Here is a 20,798-nt window from a genome sequence, read left to right on the forward strand (position 1 = left end):
ATAAGGATTACCTTAGGTGGACTTCTGCTACAACTAGAACGAGATCTGGATAGAGAACGGGATGAATATCGTCTGTAACTAGGCGTCGTTTCCAAACTACTCAATCTGCTTCGAGTATTTTCTCTATCCAAGAATACATTACTGTATCTTCTACCCCAACCGCCTAGTTTTGTAATTACTTGACTGTTACTTATGTTACTATAGCCATTGAACGTCTCTAAATCTTCATCATTATTATCTACGACAGGGCAACTATACATTGAGAAACGATGAGCTGTTGGTTGGCTCAGATTAAGTGCTGAGAATACGTGCAAAGGTTCAAAATGTCTTATTCCGCTTTCATCAAGAACAGTATAGGCGACTTGGCCGGTTAAAACCGCACGACTAGCTTCACGAGGCACGACTGCTTGCAGACCTCTTTTCATGATTAGCAAAGCACCGCGATGTTTTTTACGTTGATATAAGAAATCTTCCATTGCAAGACTATTTTCTGGATCAAGCAAACTCAATGGAACATCGGCCGACGTCATCAATGGGGTTTCTTCGGGTATAATCATGAGCGCCCCACTTTCGCGAACCAAATCTCGGAGTTTAGGATCAGTACGTGCCAGCTCTGGATCTTTTTCTAGTTTTCGAAGTGCAGAATGTAAATTAGGTGTTTGATCCGCAAGTTTCCTCATGACTGTTAATCTCTTCAGAATGCTGAGACTAGTAGTATCAGCTGAAATTTTTTCCATACATTGTTCGTCATTCATAAATGTGAGTAACTTAGAAGCAACGTCGCGCATGCCGAGAATTTTGGCTAGGCCAATAGATTGTACAATTAGTTCCTTCAAGTTTTCTTTGTTATTTTCTTGGAACAATTCATCTAACTCTTTTGTGCTAGATTCTTGTACCGCATTAACAATAGCTTTTTGTAATGTTTCAGTTGCTTCAACATCTGTTTTTATAAAGATCACCGAATCCGAAATGTGATCTAATACGTGGCGAAGTAGATCTGTATCACTCTTAGCAATATTTTTAAATGCAGGTCCAAGGACTTCGTTTTCACTGGTCAAGAAATCACTAAACTTTTCAATTATGTCTTCTTTAGTCAAGGAATGTTTATGCAGTGTGCTATTCACAGCAATTTTGATAAGCTCAACCTTTGGCTGAGTAGTGTTTTCTAAAATTTCTTCACAAAGAATTTCTTTGTCTTCTTCTTTCTGAAGTATACTATACATAGCAGATACAAAATCACTATCGATAGTTTTTCCCAAAATTGTATCAATAGATTTTAAGATTATTTGATATTTCTCTTTGCTATTGTTATTATTTATTTCTTCAAACTGTTCAGCTGTGACTAAAGCTGCCAAAACTGCAGCAGCTATTGAATTTTTGACATGTTCTTCATGTGCATTTTGTTCATTCTCCCCTTCGCAGTGTAGACCTTGCATGGCAAGTTTCTTTTTATTTAGTTTTTCTTTTTTGTGTTCTTTTGGTAAGCCATTTGATTTTTGATGTATTTCAGATTTTAAGTGTGCACTCATTTCAATAATTGATGTTATGACATCCATTAATTGATTTGCTACGTCATCTTTTAATCCGAAGTCTGTAACAAAAGCTTTGAGGGCTTCTTTATTTCTGGTTTCATTCATAATAACGTTGATCGTCGGAAGTTCAGCTGGCACTTGTCTGCCAATAGACATGCCTGCTTCAGAGAGCTGTCTCAACATATTTGTATCAATTGTCAATTCGCCTTTTGTTGATGTAGTGTCATTTGGATTTGTTTTTACTTTTAATAATTTAAGTTCTTCAGGAGTCACAACAAAACTTTGCACAGAAAACTCGAGACCTTCTTCACCTTCAGTAAGATCAGGTGCGACAAACTTTAATCCTTCAGGTGTTTGCACAATTTGTCCAGGCACAAATGTCACACCATGATTATCAGTTTCAATAACACGTCCTGGTACAAATCTTGGGCCTTCCTCTGTGTCAACAACTTGACCTGGTACAAACCGGGAACCTTCGTCTTCAGTAGATATAACTTGTCCAGGTATGAAGGTTGGTCCAGCTTTAGTTTCTATAATTTGGCCAGGAACAAATCGAGGGCCATCGATTGTATGTATGGTTTGACCAGGTACAAATTTAGGTCCATTTCTCGTATTAACTACTTGTCCAGGAACAAATTTAGGTCCTTCAGCAGTATCAACAACCTGGCCAGGAACAAATTGTTCTCCATTTTCGGTAAAAACTATTTGGCCAGGTACGAAAATACCTTCTACCATCATACCAGGTACAAAACGTGACTCATTGGCTTCATTTTTCACAAGCCTGCCAGGGACAATTTTTCCTTCTATTTTAGGTGTTCTAGGCCCTGGATAAAATTCTATACCCTTTCCTGTCTGCACCATATGTCCAAACACATACAAGGATTCCTCTGATACAGAACAAGATTTTATATCTATTGGCAATCCTACAGGCGTACTTTCAGTAAATATTATATCTTCCATCGATTTAGCTACAGAAAATTCTACATGTCCATTTGCATCTACAATAGTTTTTCCGGGCATAAACTTTTCTCCATATTCAGTATGTACAATTTGTCCTTCAATGAATTTTGGACCGTCAACTGTATCAACGGTGGTTCCAGGAACAAATTCCAATTTATTACTGCTAGTTGTTTTAGTTACACCAGGGATGAAACAAGTCTCTCCATTAATAGCAACTGTTTGGCCAGGAACAAATTTGAGGCCATTTGGCGTTGCTAACGTAGCTCCAGGGACAAAATGTAACTCATCATCTTGATGGACTACTTGTCCAGGCACAAACTGCCATTCATTATTTATTTTGGCATTTTGTCCAGGTGTGAAAATATTTCCGCTTGTTTCTGTTATTGTTTGACCCGGAATAAATTGAACACCGTCAGGTGTCATTATTGTTTGACCAGGAACAAAAATTTCTTCATTACCATTATTTATTATTTTTCCTGGCACAAATTTCAAACCTTCCTCCGACATAACCGTTTGACCTTCAGTAAAGCGGTAGGAGTCATCTTTAGTTTTAATTGTTTGTCCACAAACGAATTCTTCTCCGTTTGACGTTGGTAATACTTGTCCAGCAAGGAAAAATGGTTCGTTAGTAGATTCATTAGTCACAATATGACCTGGTATAAGAGCTGGACCTGTAGGTGTGTCTACACTTAAGCCAGGTATGAAAACGGGTCCCACAGGAGTTTCAACAGTTTGGCCGGGTACAAAAACAGGTCCTTGTGGCGTGTTGATATGTTGACCTGGAATAAATTTCTTCGCTTTCTTAATATCCAGAGTGAGCCCGGAAACTTTAGCAATTTTTTCCCTTTTGCCTTTCTTTATGTTTTTGACAACATCACATAAATTATCCATCGTTGGCAACATGTCTATTTTGTTTTCTTCGCTTAATTTTTCAGCGACATGTAAAGTCTTAGCTAAGCGTTCACTTGATAGTTCTTTGACTGCGCTCAAAATTTTTTCAGAAGGCCGAGCTTTTACAGGCTTTAGTGGATTGACACAGGGCACATTTTCTAATGAAGCAGATATTTCACTAATATTTCGATCAACTTCATAGATTTCTGCATCGCAGTGATGTGGAGTTAATTTTAACGGAGCCGGTAAAACAGAAGCTTTAGGGATGATATGTTGTTTATCATTTCTATAATTCTCTTTTTCAAAATCATCCCAGTCCCAGGATTCAATCAGTGGATGGATTTGATCTTTCCAATCGCCACTGCACATAGCAATACTTGACTTTGTACGCATGTGAGTTACGTCAAAATTATGAGAGTTGAAAGTTTTCACGTCATGTTTTTCATGTCTGTACTCTTCAAATTTTGCTTTCTTTGCCAAACGTTCCTGACGCTGTTTTTCTTCTTCTAATTCCTGCACTTCGGCCAATTTTTCTTTATTTTCAAATATTTTCTTCATTGACGATAAACCAGCAGCACGTTTCCTTTTCTTCTTTTTCTCCTCTAGTTCTTCAATTTCTCGTTGCTTCAAAACTTCTGCATTTGGTCCCTCACCTTCATAAATTTCCACATCTTCAGTAAAATCTTTGAAATCCATAGATACACTACGACCCTGTTTTGTTTTTATTAAAACTGTGTCCGAGTCTTTCGCAAGCATGACGTCACGAACATCACCATCACGCACTGCCGCCTCCATTCGAGCGGAAAAAACTAAACTGCATCTTCTCTCTTGTACCGTGTAAACATAGCGCCTATCATCCGTCACTTGTTTCGTTAAAAGCATATCCATTAAAGCTTTCTGAGCTTCCGTAGATCCGTCCAATACCGGAAAGATATATCTGTAGTCCGGTAGCATTTCATGTTTCCGATTTCCATAATTAATTTCTGGCGCATAGTGGTGCGGTCCTAGTTCACCCGATACGTTGGTGATTTTGCATTTCGTTTTGCTCGACCTGGCAGTGAGTAGTACTGGAATGTAATGATGCGACGGCAGACCGTAGGACTTGCCGGTTATCCTGCAGCATCGCTTGGCGTCTGCAGGTGAGATCGGTGCGAGGAGCGGGAAGTAGTTGGGCTTTGGCAGCCCCCTGCTGCGGCCTGTGATTCTGCAGAACGACATCTTGTTTGTTTTAAGCCGGCATATTTGTTTATATCACTGTTTGATGAAGTTTGTTTGTTTTTAGTGTCGCGATCGTTGCGTTTCGTTTCGCGCGCGCGTTTTTTGTTCTCGGCGTGAGCTCGGGACGGCGGGTGCTGGGCGACTGGCGGGATGCGGCTCCTTGACTGAACTTAAGCCGGCCGATTCGCACCTTCACAGACGCAGACGGTGAGCCTGCGCGGCTTGTTCCGGTTACAGGTTATTTATAAACAAAAGAAAGATGAATTTATTCTCAAAGCCAAAATATATGACACAGTTTCATGGAAAACAACGGCACGACGAATTGTGTGTCAGTTTTGTTATAGCAGTACGAACAATTATTTTTGGCCGGTTATTATTTGACTTTATTTGAAAGTAATAACTTGGCGGTATAAAAATATGTATAAGCCTATAAAATTAAAAATAAAGACAAGTTACATTCGGGATGGATCCCCTGGGGAAAATGCTTATATAGGAGATGAGAAGGAAATTTACAAACCCATTAATTAATTTACTTTTTCTATTTTCTTCCTCAGACTATAACACAGAAATTCATTGTGAACTATCCTACAAATATTACTAATGCAAAAGTTTGTAAGAATCAGTGTGTGTTTGTTATTCTTACACGCTAAAACCCCTTAACGATGAAAGATTTTAGTAATATAGCCTAGACAATGAATTTTTTTTTACAGAGATTCAAGTTGGACAAAGCCGCGGACAACGGCTAGTGATTCATATTTCACCGAGTGTTACACAAAGCCATTATGCTTGATTCCCGTGACAAAAGGTTCATTGCCTTTCGTAATAACGTCACGTTGTAACGTTTTCACGAGTTTTATTACTCACCTGAACTTTTTATTACAGCAGACAAAAGTTTATTATAAATTAAAGACTTGTTTTAAGCGTTCAAATCAAATAAAGAATTGAAAAGAAAGTTAGGAGAGTATTAGTTACAGAGGCTCATTGTGTTTTGGTTACAACTTAGTTTAAAAAAACCACTTACTATCCTATTCCGACAATATTAATATTCAACAGTTTCTAAGATATTGTTCAACTTTGTTTTACATGAAATTCGGAGGTTTAACGTAGTAAAAATCAACAAAATTGGCTTAGTTAGGTTAGCTCATCTACATACACATAATAAAATTGTAACCAACCGATGTCTGTACATAAAATATATTGACAAAAATCGATGTGAGGTAGGAACCTATCTGTTAGTGACCTAAAAATGAAAAAATCTGAATAAAAAAATTTGTCTGTATGTTTGTACTCGCATCACGCGAAAACTATTATTTAAATAAATAATGCGGCAATCGCAAATGAGTTTGGCTTGGTCTTACTAAAAACTAGTACACTACCATAGCCCGCAACCCTTGTAAAGGTCAGTTTCTTGGTCAGAAACGAAGTCGCGGGCAACAGCTAGTTTAATCGTAGAATAGACCAACTGAAGTTCTCCATTCACAAAGAAAATAGAAAAAAGAATCAGTAACAAAAAAGCGAACTAACCAATGATTACTTCATTCACGAGACGAATAACTAAATGTAATTTCTTCAAAGTAAAAGTTTTAGTGAAAATATAAAAAAAAATAAGTGATTTTTCATCAGTAGATCAACTCGGCCGGACGGGTTGACGTCGCGTTAAAAGATAACCTCGTGCCGCGCTGTTATATTTAAAATTTTCAATTTAAATGTCCGGACCTTCACGCCTTGCATTCGTATAACTATTTCGGTTCCGTCAAATGGTCTGAAACAGTGATGGCGGAGATATACGATTGTAACGTGTGTATGACATTGTTTTGGTCGATTTATGATTTTTTTTAAATAAAGTTTAGAATAGCTGGCCGTGGTTATGGATATAGCTACTATACGTTGTATAAATCGCATTGAGGTAGTTTAAGATAAAACCATAAGAAACCGAAAAGCATTTATATAGCTGAACGTGGCTTTTTTATTTTCAAGACTGTCTGTCTACCCGTAAGGGATAAAGACGTGATTATATGTATGTATATATATATATATATACTAGCGACCCGCCCCGGCTTCGCACGGGTGCATAATTCGGAAAAAATTATACATAAAAAACTTCCTCTTGAATCACTCTACCTGTTACAAAAAACCGCATCAAAATCCGTTGCGTAATTTTAAAGATTTAAGCATACAGACAAACAGACTAAAATAGCGACTTTGTTTTATACAATGTAGTGATTTATGTATATATCTTTTATTTCGTAGATAAAACTTATTGTCGTCAAAATGTTGCACATTACAAATAATATAAAACAAATGGCGGGAATAATAAAAGCAAATCGGAGACTCTTCATTTAAATTTTCACATGTTATATTTATACAAATATGTATTATTTCAAAGGATCGAAAATTTTGTTTATACTAACAACGACCAATATACGCTTTCCTAATAATTTATGTTGATAAGTGGTTCGGTGACGATATTATTTTTGGTACAGGTGAAAACAAAAGCGGAAACAATATTTCAGTCTTGATCAGAGCCAGAGACAAACAGGATGACATCCATCAGACATAATGAAAGATCACATCAAAGATATGAATATAAAAATTACAGTCTTACTGTTCTTCTTCCTCCTGGCTTTAGTCCCTGTTGCATCCTCACCACTCTGGCGAGGAGCCCGGGATATACCTTTGACCATGAATCCTGGATTGGATGAGTCAGGTTTTTACACAAAGCGTCTCCAATCTGACCTACGCAACATTTGCAGGTAAAACTAACCCGTATTGGATCGATCATGATCACACATCCAGTTGCCTGAATATGCAGTTTCCTCACGATGTTTTCCCTCACCGTAAGAGCAGTCATCAGTTTTAGTTTTCCAACTAATGTACATAACCTCGAAAATGGCCGAGGTGGGATTCGAACCTGTGCCTTTCTGCGCAGCGCGTATTTTGAACCGGAAACCTTACCGATTCGACAGTCGACGCTCTCTTCAGTCATATTTTCCGACTGTCATTATTCGCAACATCTATTGGTTGTTTATACCTAAGTTGGTTATCAGAGACAAAGCTGCCATAAAAAGTAACTAGTCCAGAAGCCAAGTGTTAAGACTGGTCACCTCGCCTATGTCTGGAGGTAAGTAATCTGCTTTATCAAGTCATTTTATTGCTACATTTCATTTAACGGCTAAGTATAAATAGATTAGTAAAAAGAAGCGAAGTTTGCAGGGACCGTAGTCAGTGGAAAAGTGTAGGTAGTCACTGTCTACCACCCCGGGAAAGAGGCGTGATTAATTATAGGTATCAGACGTTCCGTATTTTTAGTAAGCACAAATGCGTGGAAAAACTCGTCCGTGAAAACATTTAATGCAATAAATTGACCTTGAATCAATAAAAGTGCTTCTTACGCAATGTGTGCTGTACTTTTGATCTTTTTGGTTTCATGTTTTCAATAAATATCACTTATCTTCAAACGCGAGAGATACCTTGCGTAATTTCCTGCAAATTGAATAACAAATGGACCTGGAAAATATTGATAGGTAATGGTAAATAGCAATAAATCTAGAAGGAAATATCAAAATATACATACATACATATAGTCACGTCTATATCCCTGGCGGGGTATATAGATCCAACTGTCTCGAACAGACTGAACAGGCCATGTTCAGCTGTATGTCTTCATGTTGTAATTGAGATTCAAATAGTGACAGGTTGCTAGCCCATCGTCTTCAAAAGGAATCCGAGAAGAAACGAAGTGAAACATGGCGAATGGAGCTTTGTAAACATTCATAACAAACAGAAATTATCTTGTTATACTATCCAAGGACTTGCACGAGCAACACCACGGGTTACAGCTAGTTTGTTAATGGTTTCTTTAAAATGTTTACAAGATCTTGAGACCACGCTTAACACCGACAGCCATTTGTAATTGTTCTCCTGAGCTGAAACGGGAACTGCTTATTTTTCTTGAAATTGACTTGAAATATATATTTTTAAATAGGCCAACAGATCAAGTGCATTTACATTCTCATCAAGGTTGCTTTTCAGAGCTTCTCTAATAACGCAATTTAGTTTCAGACAAAAAGTAGAACGCGGCATTAATAAATGAAAAGTTTCTGAAATATCAAGTGGGTTTCTCATCTCATTTGCCTACCCCTCCGGGAAAGAGGCGTGATTTTGTGTATGTATGTATGTATGTATTTCTCATCTCATTTTAGGTACTTTCATGGAACAGTGCTCTATGGACTATCAGATAAATGCGGCTTGATAATAAGTTACCGTTACCGTGGGCTTAGGGACTTTCTTATCATACATAAAGTTATTACCATCAACCATTTCAACCTTTGAGTTAGCCACGTGCACTTTTCTTCTTTCTACATACATAAAATCACGTGTTCATCCCTTACGGACAGAGTGAACAATTTCGAAAAGACTGAAAGACCGTTCAGCTGTATGATAGAATCGAGATTCATATGGTAACAGACTGTTAGTAGAGATGGGCAAATGCCCGGGCATTTAAGGCAAATTGTGAAAATTCCCAATAGATGCCTATATATTCCTTCTCTTTGGGCATTTATTGGGAATTTTCACAATTTGCCTTATATGCGCGGGCATTAGCCTATCGCTTAAATAAATCCCAAATTTGTTAGCCTTCCCTTTCAATAACTTAATTAATAAAAAATATACATACACTAGAGGCCGCCCGCGACTTCGTCCGCATGGAAACCCTATCAATCCCGCGGGAACTCTGGGATAAAAAGTAGCCTATGTGTTATTCTGGGTCTTCAGCTACCTACATACCAAATTTCATGGTAATCGGTTCAGTAGTTTTTGCGTGAAAGAGTAACAAACATCCATACAAACTTTCGCCTTTATAATAGTAGTAGGATACGTAAAATCACGCCTTTTTCCAGGAGAGGTAAGCAGAGACTACATCTTTCCCCTCGCCACGATCTCCGCATACTTCCTTCGCTTCATCCACATTCATAACTCTCTTCATGCAAGCTTGGCGGTTTCGAGTATTCTTGACCTGACCCTTTGCCAGGACGTCCTTAATTTGATCAAGATACGGTCGTCTAGGCCTTCCCACTCCGACCTTTCCCTCCACACTCTCCTTGCATATCTGCTTAGTCAACCAACACACAACTTTCATTCATCCTCTCCACATGACCAAAGCCCCTTAACATAACTTTTCTATTACTGTAACAAAAATATATCAAAAATATTTTAAACTGTGCCGTGTAGTTCCCGGCACCAATACAAAAAAGAATAGGACCACTCCATCTCTTTCCCATGGATGTCGTAAAAGGCGACTTAGGGATAGGCTTACAAACTTGTGATTCTTTTTTAGGCGATGGGCTAGCAACCTGTCACTATTTGAATCTCAATTTTATCATTAAGCCAAATAGCTGAACATGGCCATTCAGTCTTTTCAAGACTATTGGCTCTGTCTACCCCACAAGGGATATAGACGTGACCATATGTATTTTAAACTTTATTTTCGTCCAATTTCACGTACGATTATAACTAGGTTACTGTTTCCACCTGATTGCTGTACTTGGACCAATGTCATTCTAAATAAATCCCATTGGCCGGAAACGCTGTGCCAGGTGGCTTCCACTGAGGTTTCAGCTTCCGGTACTCCGTTCCAAATTCTAAATAATTTTGTGGGTACAACTTTGGGCTCTTAAATCGGTTGATTTTTATGTGTTTTCCTCGAAAATGAACGACGATGTGCGGTGAAGTATGAACAAAATTTAAATTAAATTACAACAAGATAATGACCAGAGTATCGGTAATCAGTGGTTTAGATGGGAAACTCAAAAAAGCGTATTCGTTCTAAAGTATGTATGTATATAGGTACGACTTTTTTTTTAACAAAGTTGTACTTTGTTATCATCAACGTTTCAATTATTTTGATTATTTGTCCCTTTTACACACATGAACAGGTCTCACTACATTGGATAAAGGAGTGAACACACATACATATAATCACGTCTATACCCCTTGCGGGGTAGACAGAGCTAACAATCTTGAAAAGACTGATATGCCACGTTCAGCTGGTGATTGCTTGGCTTAATTATAGAATTGATATTCAAAAAGTGACAAGTTGCTAGCATATCGCCTAGAAGATGAATCCCAAGTTAATAAGCCTATCCCTTAGTGGTCTATTACGACATCCATGGAAACGAGATGGAGTAGTCCTATTATTTTTTTGTTGGTGCCGGGAACCACACGGCACTATTGAGTGAACATATTGTACCATAAATACAACAGACACCTGGCCTTCCTTCCTGATTAACGACCACAGCTAACGTACTTAAAGCCAGTGATCAAAGTACATCAGTATCGCACTGCCCTGATTTACCGTCTGCTGTGATGTTAACTTATGGTTTGATATCAAGGCCGCAGAAGTTCTTCAGAAGTTGAGAATGTCGCTGCTAAAGAATTTTTTACATACAGACATACATACATACATATAGTCACGTCTATATCCCTTGGTCAAAAGTACCCGAAACCGCCAAGCTTGCACGAAGAGAGTTATGAATGTAGATGAAGCGAAGGAAGTATGCAGAGATCGTGGCAAGTGGAAAGAGGTAGTCTCTGCCTACTCCTCCGGGAAAGGGGCGTGATTTTATGTATGTATGTATATCCCTTGCGGGTAGACAGAGCCAACAGTCTTGAAAAGACTGATAGGCCACGTTCAACTATTTGGCTTGATGATAGATTTGAGATTCAAATAGTGACAGGTTGGTAGCCCATCGCCTAAAAGAAGAATCCCAAGTTTATAAGCCTTTACCTTAGTCGCCTTTTACGACATCCATGTCCTATATATATATATATATATATCATATATAAACAGCACGGTGGAAACTTTGTATATTATACTTTAAAAGGTAAACGCATAAGATTCATGTGCTGGTGACAGGTGGCGATAGCTTTCGTTAGAGCAACAGTTTACCTCACCCTTCTTACCTTTTTTATAAATAGTAAATAACCGAACGGTAAACAAGGAAAAATCTCGAAAAATATATATAGGATTTTTAATGACAATAGACTGCGCGATACATGAGTAACGCTTACAGGAAATTTTTTACGACTTTCCTCATTTCCAAAAAGTAATTTTTATTTATTTTGGCAACGATCGTGTGACAAGGGTGCCTAATGGTTAAACTTGACTTATTTAAATAGTGGCGAAACTAACAACGAATTAAATCTGAAAAAGCCCACATTAATATAAGCAGGAATCTATACTAATATTATAAAGCTGAAGAGTTTGTTTTTTTGTTAGAACGCGCTTATCTCAGGTACTACTGGTTCGAATTGAAACAATATTTTTGTGTTTAATAGATTATTTATTGAGGAAGGCTCTATTTACCATCACGTTGAAACTTTTAGAAACGAAGAAATAATGGAAAATGTTTAAAAAAACGGAGAAAATTATTCCTTCTTGAGGGCTTCAATGATGCCCAAAATAACTATTCTACGCGGACGAAGTCGCGGGCACAGCTAGTAGAAAATATTAAAGCGAAACAAAGGGAGATTAATTTGATTCTTCATTTCTTGAGAAAAAACTTAACTAATTGCAGCCTAAGACTAAAAACAAGACAAGATCTCGTCTTTTGTAAAATACATGAGAACGCTTGCCATTGTCTTATACATAAGAACTTCACTCTGAAAGTAAACGTTCAGGAAAATCAACAAAGCAATATTGGCAAGAGTGTGCAGAATTGCATCACGCAAAGCCGTCAGTTAGGTGTCGGAAACAGGGGCAATTCGTCAAAATAACAACACGAAAGAAACAAAAACAACTATTGTTAAAACAGTTAAAATGAGACATTGTTCTTAGAGCTATTGTATTTATTACTTTCTATAAATATATGTTTATAAATGTGCACATTCGTCAACGATTTAGGTTTTTAGAGATCTATATTTGTAAATTGACATACATACATATGATCACGTCTATATCCCTTGCGGGGTAGACAGGGCCAACAGTCTTGAAAAGACTGATAGGCCACATTGAGCTATTTGGCTTATATTTGTAAATTGACGTCCGGTGTAAATGCTGCAGTGTAGTTTGTTCCGCCGCTTCTTCTACACGTGCGCTTTGGAAGTGGTAGTAGGTATAATTAGATTTAAGTGATGTGACGTCAATAAGTACTATATATATACGACTAAATAGCATTTGTTGGAAATGTTCTCGTCGCTTCGAGGGGTTCAAATATAAACGGCCAGACTTAGATTTAGTGCGACTATTTCTAGGTTTCGTGGAAACGATTCGCGGAGTCCGCTCTCCAGTATATTTGTATTGTCTCTTTGCGATGCATTACAAATGGAAACGATTCTTGTGCAATCATACACGAAATGTCACAATTCTAATAGGGTTACAGGAACTTTGGCAACTAACTATACAGAGCTTACTTTGAGCTTCGACTGGGATTGTTATCTACTATTTCTTTACATATATATAATCACGTCTATATCCCTTGCGGGGTAGACAGGGCCAATAGTCTTGAAAAGACTGAAAGGCCACATTGAGCTATTTCGCTTAATGATAAAATTGAGATTCAAATAGTGACAGCTTGCTAGTACGTCGCCGAAAAGAAGAATCCCAAGTTTATAAGCCTATCCCTTAGTCGACTTTAAAAACATCCATGGGAACGAGATGGAGTGGTCCTATTCTTTTTTTTTTATTGGTGCCGGGAACCACACGGCACATCCACAACCATCTTAGGTGCTTATAATTATTGTTAGTTACCCAACATGTAACAATTCTAGTCATTTTCTAATCATGAAAAATGTGCCGTCCGACACTTTAGAATAGGACCACTCCATATATTTCCCATGGTATTGTAAAAGGTATTGTAAAAGGCGATTAAGGGAAAGGCTAATTATCTTGGGACTCTTCTAGTAGGCGATGGACTATCAACCTTTTAGTGTATCTCATTTTCATCATTTAGCCATACGTACGTGGCGTTTCAGTTTTTTGGCACTGTCTACCCCGCAAGGGATATAGACGTCATAAGTATGTATGTTAAGTAAGTATGAAAAAAACTTAAAACTAAATCAGGAAAAATCTGACACCCAAGATATCTCACATTTAATACTCCATGATGCATTACTCAGATTCATTTCTTGCTTTAAACTTCAGAAATAATAAATAGGGAACAGCCATCCCGATTAATTTATTCAAAACATCAAAGTTAAAAAGCTACATATTACCGCGTGTTATCCCTTTAACCGGGCATTTACAACCATAAAACCATACAAACATACATACATACAGTCACGTCTTTATCTCTTACGGGGTAGACAAAGCCAGTAGTCCCGAAAAGACTAAATGGCCACGTTAAGCTGCTCGGCTTAATGATGGAATTGAGAGCCAAATAGTGACAAGTTGCTAGCCCATCGCCAAAAATAAAGGATCGCAATTTCATAAGCCTATCCCTTAGTCGCCTTTTACGACATCCATGGGAAAGAGATGGAGTGGTCCTATTCTTTTTTGTATTGGTGCCGGGAAACACACGGTAATTAATAGTGTCCATGGAGTACTAAAAGTACCACTAAAAGTTAAAAAGAGATAGAAGAACAATACGATTGGAGGACGTTTAGTTTATGTACACACACACACACACATTCTTAAGAAAAATCTTTCATCGAATATGCTATCTGGCGTCTGAATGCTCGGTATTAATACCTTGACGACAGACTCACTAAGTTTAGAAGTAGCGTGCATCTTTGCGAAATGAGACAATCGCAATTTACTAGCTGTACAAACTGTCATATAAATTGTACGGATGTTTTCTGGTTGTCATTTCATTGTTATTTGAGTAAAAAGCAGCGTCATGTAAAAGATGAAGAAGAAAAGAAGAACAAAGTATTAAGGTGAGGAAATGGAACAAAATAAAATTGGCACATATATAGGTGAGATATATGTACAATGAAAGCTTGGAATGATTACATCAGGAAGGAGGTAAAGCACACTCTTTTGTTGTGACAAATTAAAAAAAAAATCTTAGATTTTTTCTGCATTTGAGAGGTTATTATAACCCTTATCTGATTTCAGAAAATTTTCGGAATTTTATTTATCTTAAAAAATTTGTATCAAAATCTTATCCTTCAGTTAGGAAATGAAAAAAGTTAATGGATTAAGCTTCATAAAAGCAAGATTGTCAACGATACAAGTAAAACCAAAGAAACTGAAACATTGAACGAAAAAATTAACTTTCAATACATTTATGCAAATCGCAAAAAGTTTATTTCGCATGTCAGCTCCAGATATCTTGCCCACATTTATAACTTGGTTTATTTCTACGTCGGCGTAAGGTTGGCGTATAGCAAAATATTTGCGCTCTCGTCCAGGTGTTTATTGCATTCAAACATCGACCAGTGACGTCTGCATTGGTTTCGTTTCCGTCCGTATCCCTTTAGAATGTGACACGAATGAGAATAACATACAAACATATATACATACACTTCTACGAGTATATCTTGGAAATACTGATAGGCCACCTGCAGCTTTTTGGCTTGATGAAAGAATTGAGATTCAATTGAGATTGAGAATAACAAAACGGTATAACGTCTAAATTATGCACTTGCTTCATTTCAATATAACATACATACGTATAATCACGTCTTTATCCCTTACGGGGTAGACGAAACCGGCAGTTTTGAAAACGATGTTTAGCTGTATGGCTTAATGTTGAAATAGAGATTCAAAGAGTAATAGATCTACTATGTATGGTTATATACAATGGGTAGTAGTATAGTAATACTAAAAGAAGAATCTCAAGCTTATTAGCCTTTCCCTTGATAAGATGAAAATTCAATAATCGTTATTAGTACCTACAATGATGATTCTTTTTAGATCCTTCCTATTCCGGCTTTTAATAAAACTTTCAATCATCAGACGAGATAAATCTACATCTAACACAAATAAATGGCTAGTTAGAATTTCACATACATATGATCACGTCTATATCTTTTGCGGGGTCAAAGAGCAAACAGTCTTTAAAATACTGATAGGCCACGTTCAGCTGCTTGACTTAATGATAGAATTGAGATTGAAATAGTGACAGCTAGCCCATCGCCTAAAATGAGAATCCAAGTTTAAAAGCCTATCCCTTAGTCGCCTTTTACGACATCCATGGGATTGAGGCGGAGTGGTCCCATTCTTTTTGTTTTATTGGTGCCGGAAACCACACGGCAGATTAGGTTAGAATTTTTACGACTGCATATATTTAGCCAGCTTAACTCGGCCATTAATAACGCCCCAAACAAACATTTAAAATTTCTTTTAACTAGCCGTAAAGCTCAAAGAAGAAACATTGGATCAGATAAATCTGCATTAGGGCCGGTGCATCGAGTTGGGCGCCATCCAAAATTATAACACGCGAATTAAGCCCTTTTTACACTATTAGAAATTTCTTTAGTTATTTGCTGAGCTATGACTATGTGACTAAGAAATTATAAGAAAAAAGACGCCTCAAAGGATTTGTTCACGGTATATAAGCATTGAAGTTCGTTTGACGTTAAAGAAAAATAAATATAGGAGAAACCACAAGAAGAAGAAGTGAAATCCATGTGTACAACAATCTTTACATTAGAACAGCCAGCGGTTGCAAATGCAGCTCGTAAATCAAAAAGCGACGAGGAAGCGTGGCTCTTGTTAATGGGACGGCTGACGGCAAATTATCTGCTGAAGAATTTGTCATCTCCAGGAAGAACGTTATTTTCAACTACGGTGCGTTGCACCTCATTGCCTTGTATTGGGTTGTCAATTTTTTAAACAGATCCATCTCTTTCCCACGGATGTCGTAAAAAGCGACTTAAGAAAAGTCTAATTAACTTGGGATTCTTCTTGTAGGCGACAGGCTGGCAATCTATTATTATATGAATCTCAATTCCATCCTGATCGTGACCTTCCAGTTTTTTCGAGACTGTTGACTCTGTCTACCCCGCAAGGGATATGACGTGATTGTATGTATCTATGTACATACAATCACATCGTATAAGATAGTGTAAAGATGTGATTAGTAATACTTAGTTAGGAAGTATACTTTGACAATTGGTCCTATTCTTAAGTGGCGGGAACCACACGGCACTACACTAAAATTACACGTTCCAAGTATAAATCAAGTTACTTTCTGTAATATATCAATGAGATTGTCTTTTGGAGACTGCACCGGGACGCATGGCCTCATCAGGACGAGTCTGCCCTAATTCGTGTTCAGATTTATGTCACTTAGCTGGACATAACTCACGGGTATTGTCAGGTCGTTTAGTGCCCTCGTATTTTATGTTCTGATGCAAATTTTTCATTTCAGATCGCATATTGCTGCTTGGAGTTATTTCGATTTACTTTTGCAAACCTAAAAAGCGCACATTTAATATTACAATGGGATAAAATATTATTTTATTATATTTTCTTTGGAAAAATCAGTTCAAACACACAGTTAAAACAATAATCATCATCTTATTTTACAATAATTAGTTGATAAAATGGGGCTTTGGCATTTTCAATTCCATTTAATATAAATACATACGTATCATTAAGTCTATATCCCTTTCGGAGTAGACAGAGCCAAAAGTGTAGAAAAGACCGAAAGGCCACCTTCAGGCATGGCTTATGATGAAATTGCATATAAACATATACAAATAGTGGTAGGTTGCCAGCCCATCGCCTACTTGAAGAATCCAAAGTTTATTAGCTTTTCCCTTAGTCGCATTATACGGCATTGTTGGGAAACATGTGGAGTGGTCCTATTATTAAGTACATGAAACCATATTTGAGAACGGCAATTATATTTGAGAGTCGTTAATATCACAGAACACAAATTAACATACATACATACATATGGTCACGTCTGTATCCCTTGTAGAGGGGTCTATAGCCAACAGTCTTTGAAAGACTGAATGGCCACGTTCCGCTATTTGACTTAATGATAGAATTGAGATTCAAATAGTGACATGTTGCTAACCCATCGCCTAAATAAGAATCCCAAGTTTATCCCTATCCCTCAGTCGTCTTTTACGACATCCATGGGAAAGAGATGGAGTGGTCCTATTCTTTTTTGTATTGGTACCGGGAACCACACGGCAAACACAAACTAACTTTCATTTGAAAGGAGCAAATAAGGTTTAATCATCTACTGGTATCTTTAATCGTCAGGGATTTATTTTTGTTCACGACACGCGATCATCACGGCCAGCAAAATTAAATTAATAAGAAATACGTGCAGCCAAGGGCACCACATATGTCGGGAGCGTTCTAAAGCCGATCAAAGAACCACGATGACATTTGCGTAATACGTACGCTGACAACAGCCGACAGACGACGGTCAGTATTGGTTGTTATTAACCTCCTTAACTTGAAAGAGGGGTGTTATACTTTTGTTGAATTGCTTGCCTGTGACATTGTAACAGAAGACCCAACCTTGATCAAATCAGAAACTTCGTGGCAAAAGGTCAGGTCAGAAGTATCTGAAATCGACGAGCTTATATGAAATGATAACTAAATTAAGGTTCTCTGCTTAACCCAACGGTAGACTGTTAGATATATTAACATTAAGTCCGCCTATTGTACTTTATAAATCCCGAAAATACGCTTGGACAAAGGGAAAGCTTGGAGAAGAGTGTGTGACAGTGACAAAGTGTCAAGCCTAGTCAAAAAAAACTTTTTAAAGTTATTTATTTAAAATTTTATTGCACAAATTCAAATTCAAAATTTTTATTCATTATTATAGGATACTATATATCGCTTAATAATTGTCAAAACGTATGGTTTAACAACATTGGTTGACGTCAAATAAATTACTTAAAAACTAAGTTTACTGCCGCTTCCAAGGCACAAAAAATGTATAAAGGGCGTACTTAATGCCGTTTGGCATTCTCTACCAATCTACCAGCAGACCAAACAGAAAAACTTTAAGTTGGTGGTGCGATAAATTGCAAAATACGTACATTACAAATAAAATACATAAATACATTATGCATACACTAGCTGTACCGGCAAACGCTGTTTCGCAATTTTTAAGTAATTGCTAGTAAAAAAAATTTGTTAAGGGTGGACAACCCTTATCACTGAATGGTTTGAAAAATAGATGTTGGCCGATACTCAGACTTACTACTACTCACAAAACGTGAGTACGGGAACGTACAATGTGACACGAGAATTTTATATATAAGATAAAATATCAAATTAGGATCATAAAATATCAAGTTATCATGAACTTATTCAATCAGATACTGGTAACACCAAAGGGAACGTAGCAAACAGGCCAGAAATGGGACGACATAAAAAAATAAAACATAATAAAAAACTGAACAACAGTCAAGTTGGCAACACCTGTCACCACCGGTCTAAAACCGAGGAACCCCGCTAAGAGGAGTTTCCGAGAAACCGCTATTTACAACGGACGGTTCCACTGCCAGTTGAACCGGCCCTGAACCAGTTAACTAATAATACTCCCGTGACGTCACCGAAACACTCTTCAGAACATTTTAATTATGCAATGAAGAGTGAGATTACGTTTGTTATTGTAATAAATGCGGCCACTTGGGATTCAGTGAGATCTGGCTTAGGGTTTTAGATTACAGATGGATATATCGCTTTTTAATGGGAACAAGCCCTAGTAGGTCATTTACCTAATTTCTTCTATTATTACTTTACAAGTTTATTTATCCTTAAAGGGATAGACAGAGCCAACAGTCTTGAAGATATAAAAAAAATATAGGTATAGTTTGAACATTTAAACATTTCTCAAAATTGGGATTTATTCAATAATACTTTTTCTGTGTTTTGTCCACAGTACTGAAGTCTGTAACAACTTCTATTCAAGGATGACAAGCAAACATAGTCTTATGCTTATCTGAGTACGTTCATGAGAATTTTTTCGGCGTTCTTTCCATAAAACCATCCATAAAGAGACTGAGTTCAAGTTCATGGGTGCTGCTGATTTTTATAATGTGCTTATAATCAATTTAAACTAAAATTTTACACAAATTCTGGTATGTAACAGTGGTGGAAACATTAAAAAATAAAATAAAAAAAAAACCTATAGACAAACAAAGTGAAGAATGCAAGAAATGCGATCTGAAAATATCACGGCGTTAGATTAATTCCGCCCACGACAGGTTTGTGGGCCAGAGCCCGTGGGATTCCTCAGGGCGGTGTTCCATTGCCAGGAAAGCTAACGCCAATCATCGCGATCATTATTTTCCCCTTTTTTATGGTTCAAAAATTAAACTCCATTTTATACAGGGACTAAAACTGTTAGTTTGAAATATGGAAGTTGGTGTACTCAAAGAACCGCTAAAACATTGTGTAGTATAATTTTGACAAATGAAATAACTATGGTCATCGCTCAATACATACAACTGAGAAATGAATTGTTTTTTGAAGTACCTACATAGTTTATCTGGATATGTAAATTATATAACGTTATTAACGATGATAATATTTTAGGTTTTCTGATTCAAATAATAAAAAGTCTGTCCTACCTTTTAAAGTATGAAGTAAAGAACTTTGATTAATATTTTATTTTTTTATAGATAGGTATATTGATTCAAGAGTAACGTTTATAATGTATAAATGCTACCTGTGCGAAGCCAGGGTGGGTAGTTCGTTAATAAAGAGTTCCTGATTTTGTTGACATAAAATAATGAATTATTTGATAGCGTTGTCAGGTAAGCGAACTTATTTACTCGTAGCTGGCATTGGATTGCAAGCTTTATACACGAGCCCCACGTATCACGTGTGAATTCCAATAGTTTGCGTGGCGATTGAAATTTTTAAGAAATTATCCGATTTAGAAATTAACTCATGATAGCCGAGCCTTATATATTTTTTACTAAACCAATGCGTAGCTCCACAACATTCTTAAAAGACAACAACTTACAAATTCCATGCATGCAATGTGAAAGTGTATTTGTTTATTTGTATTTCGCGTCAAAACCACTGAACCGATATTAACGAAATTTAACATACATATAAGGAGTACAGAGAAGGACAAAGAGTACCTACTTTTAATGCTGGCGGCACCACGGGCGAAAGGTAATACTTATTTTATAAAAAAAAAATTGTCTTAGAGGTGGTTCTCATTGTAGAAACTTGAAGTTTGGCATGTAGTCCAAATATGGTCTACGGTTACTCCAAGAGATGATTTCTCGAAATTCCCACGGGAAAAATTTACGTTTTACGCGGGTGGA

The 20,798-nt window shown here is 37.1% G+C and overlaps 1 protein-coding gene across 7 annotated transcripts in view; it reads right to left on the reverse strand.

The window, feature by feature from the left end:
* Positions 1-20,798, reverse strand: part of LOC106133368 (obscurin) — a 144,588-nt gene that overhangs the window by 110,621 nt on the left and 13,169 nt on the right. For 5 of the 7 annotated variants that reach the window (XM_060950155.1, XM_060950159.1, XM_060950164.1 and 2 more), the window contains exon 1: positions 12-4,740. The exons of the other annotated variants lie outside the window; for them this stretch is intronic. In XM_060950155.1, the coding sequence (XP_060806138.1) occupies positions 12-4,601 (4,590 nt within the window). In that variant the 5' untranslated portion in view covers positions 4,602-4,740. Of the gene's footprint in view, positions 1-11; positions 4,741-20,798 lie in introns of those variants that run through there. 7 annotated transcript variants of the gene reach the window in all.

Source organism: Amyelois transitella, chromosome 3, assembly GCF_032362555.1.
Source record: "Amyelois transitella isolate CPQ chromosome 3, ilAmyTran1.1, whole genome shotgun sequence".
In the NCBI taxonomy this organism is placed as follows: domain Eukaryota; kingdom Metazoa; phylum Arthropoda; class Insecta; order Lepidoptera; family Pyralidae; genus Amyelois; species Amyelois transitella.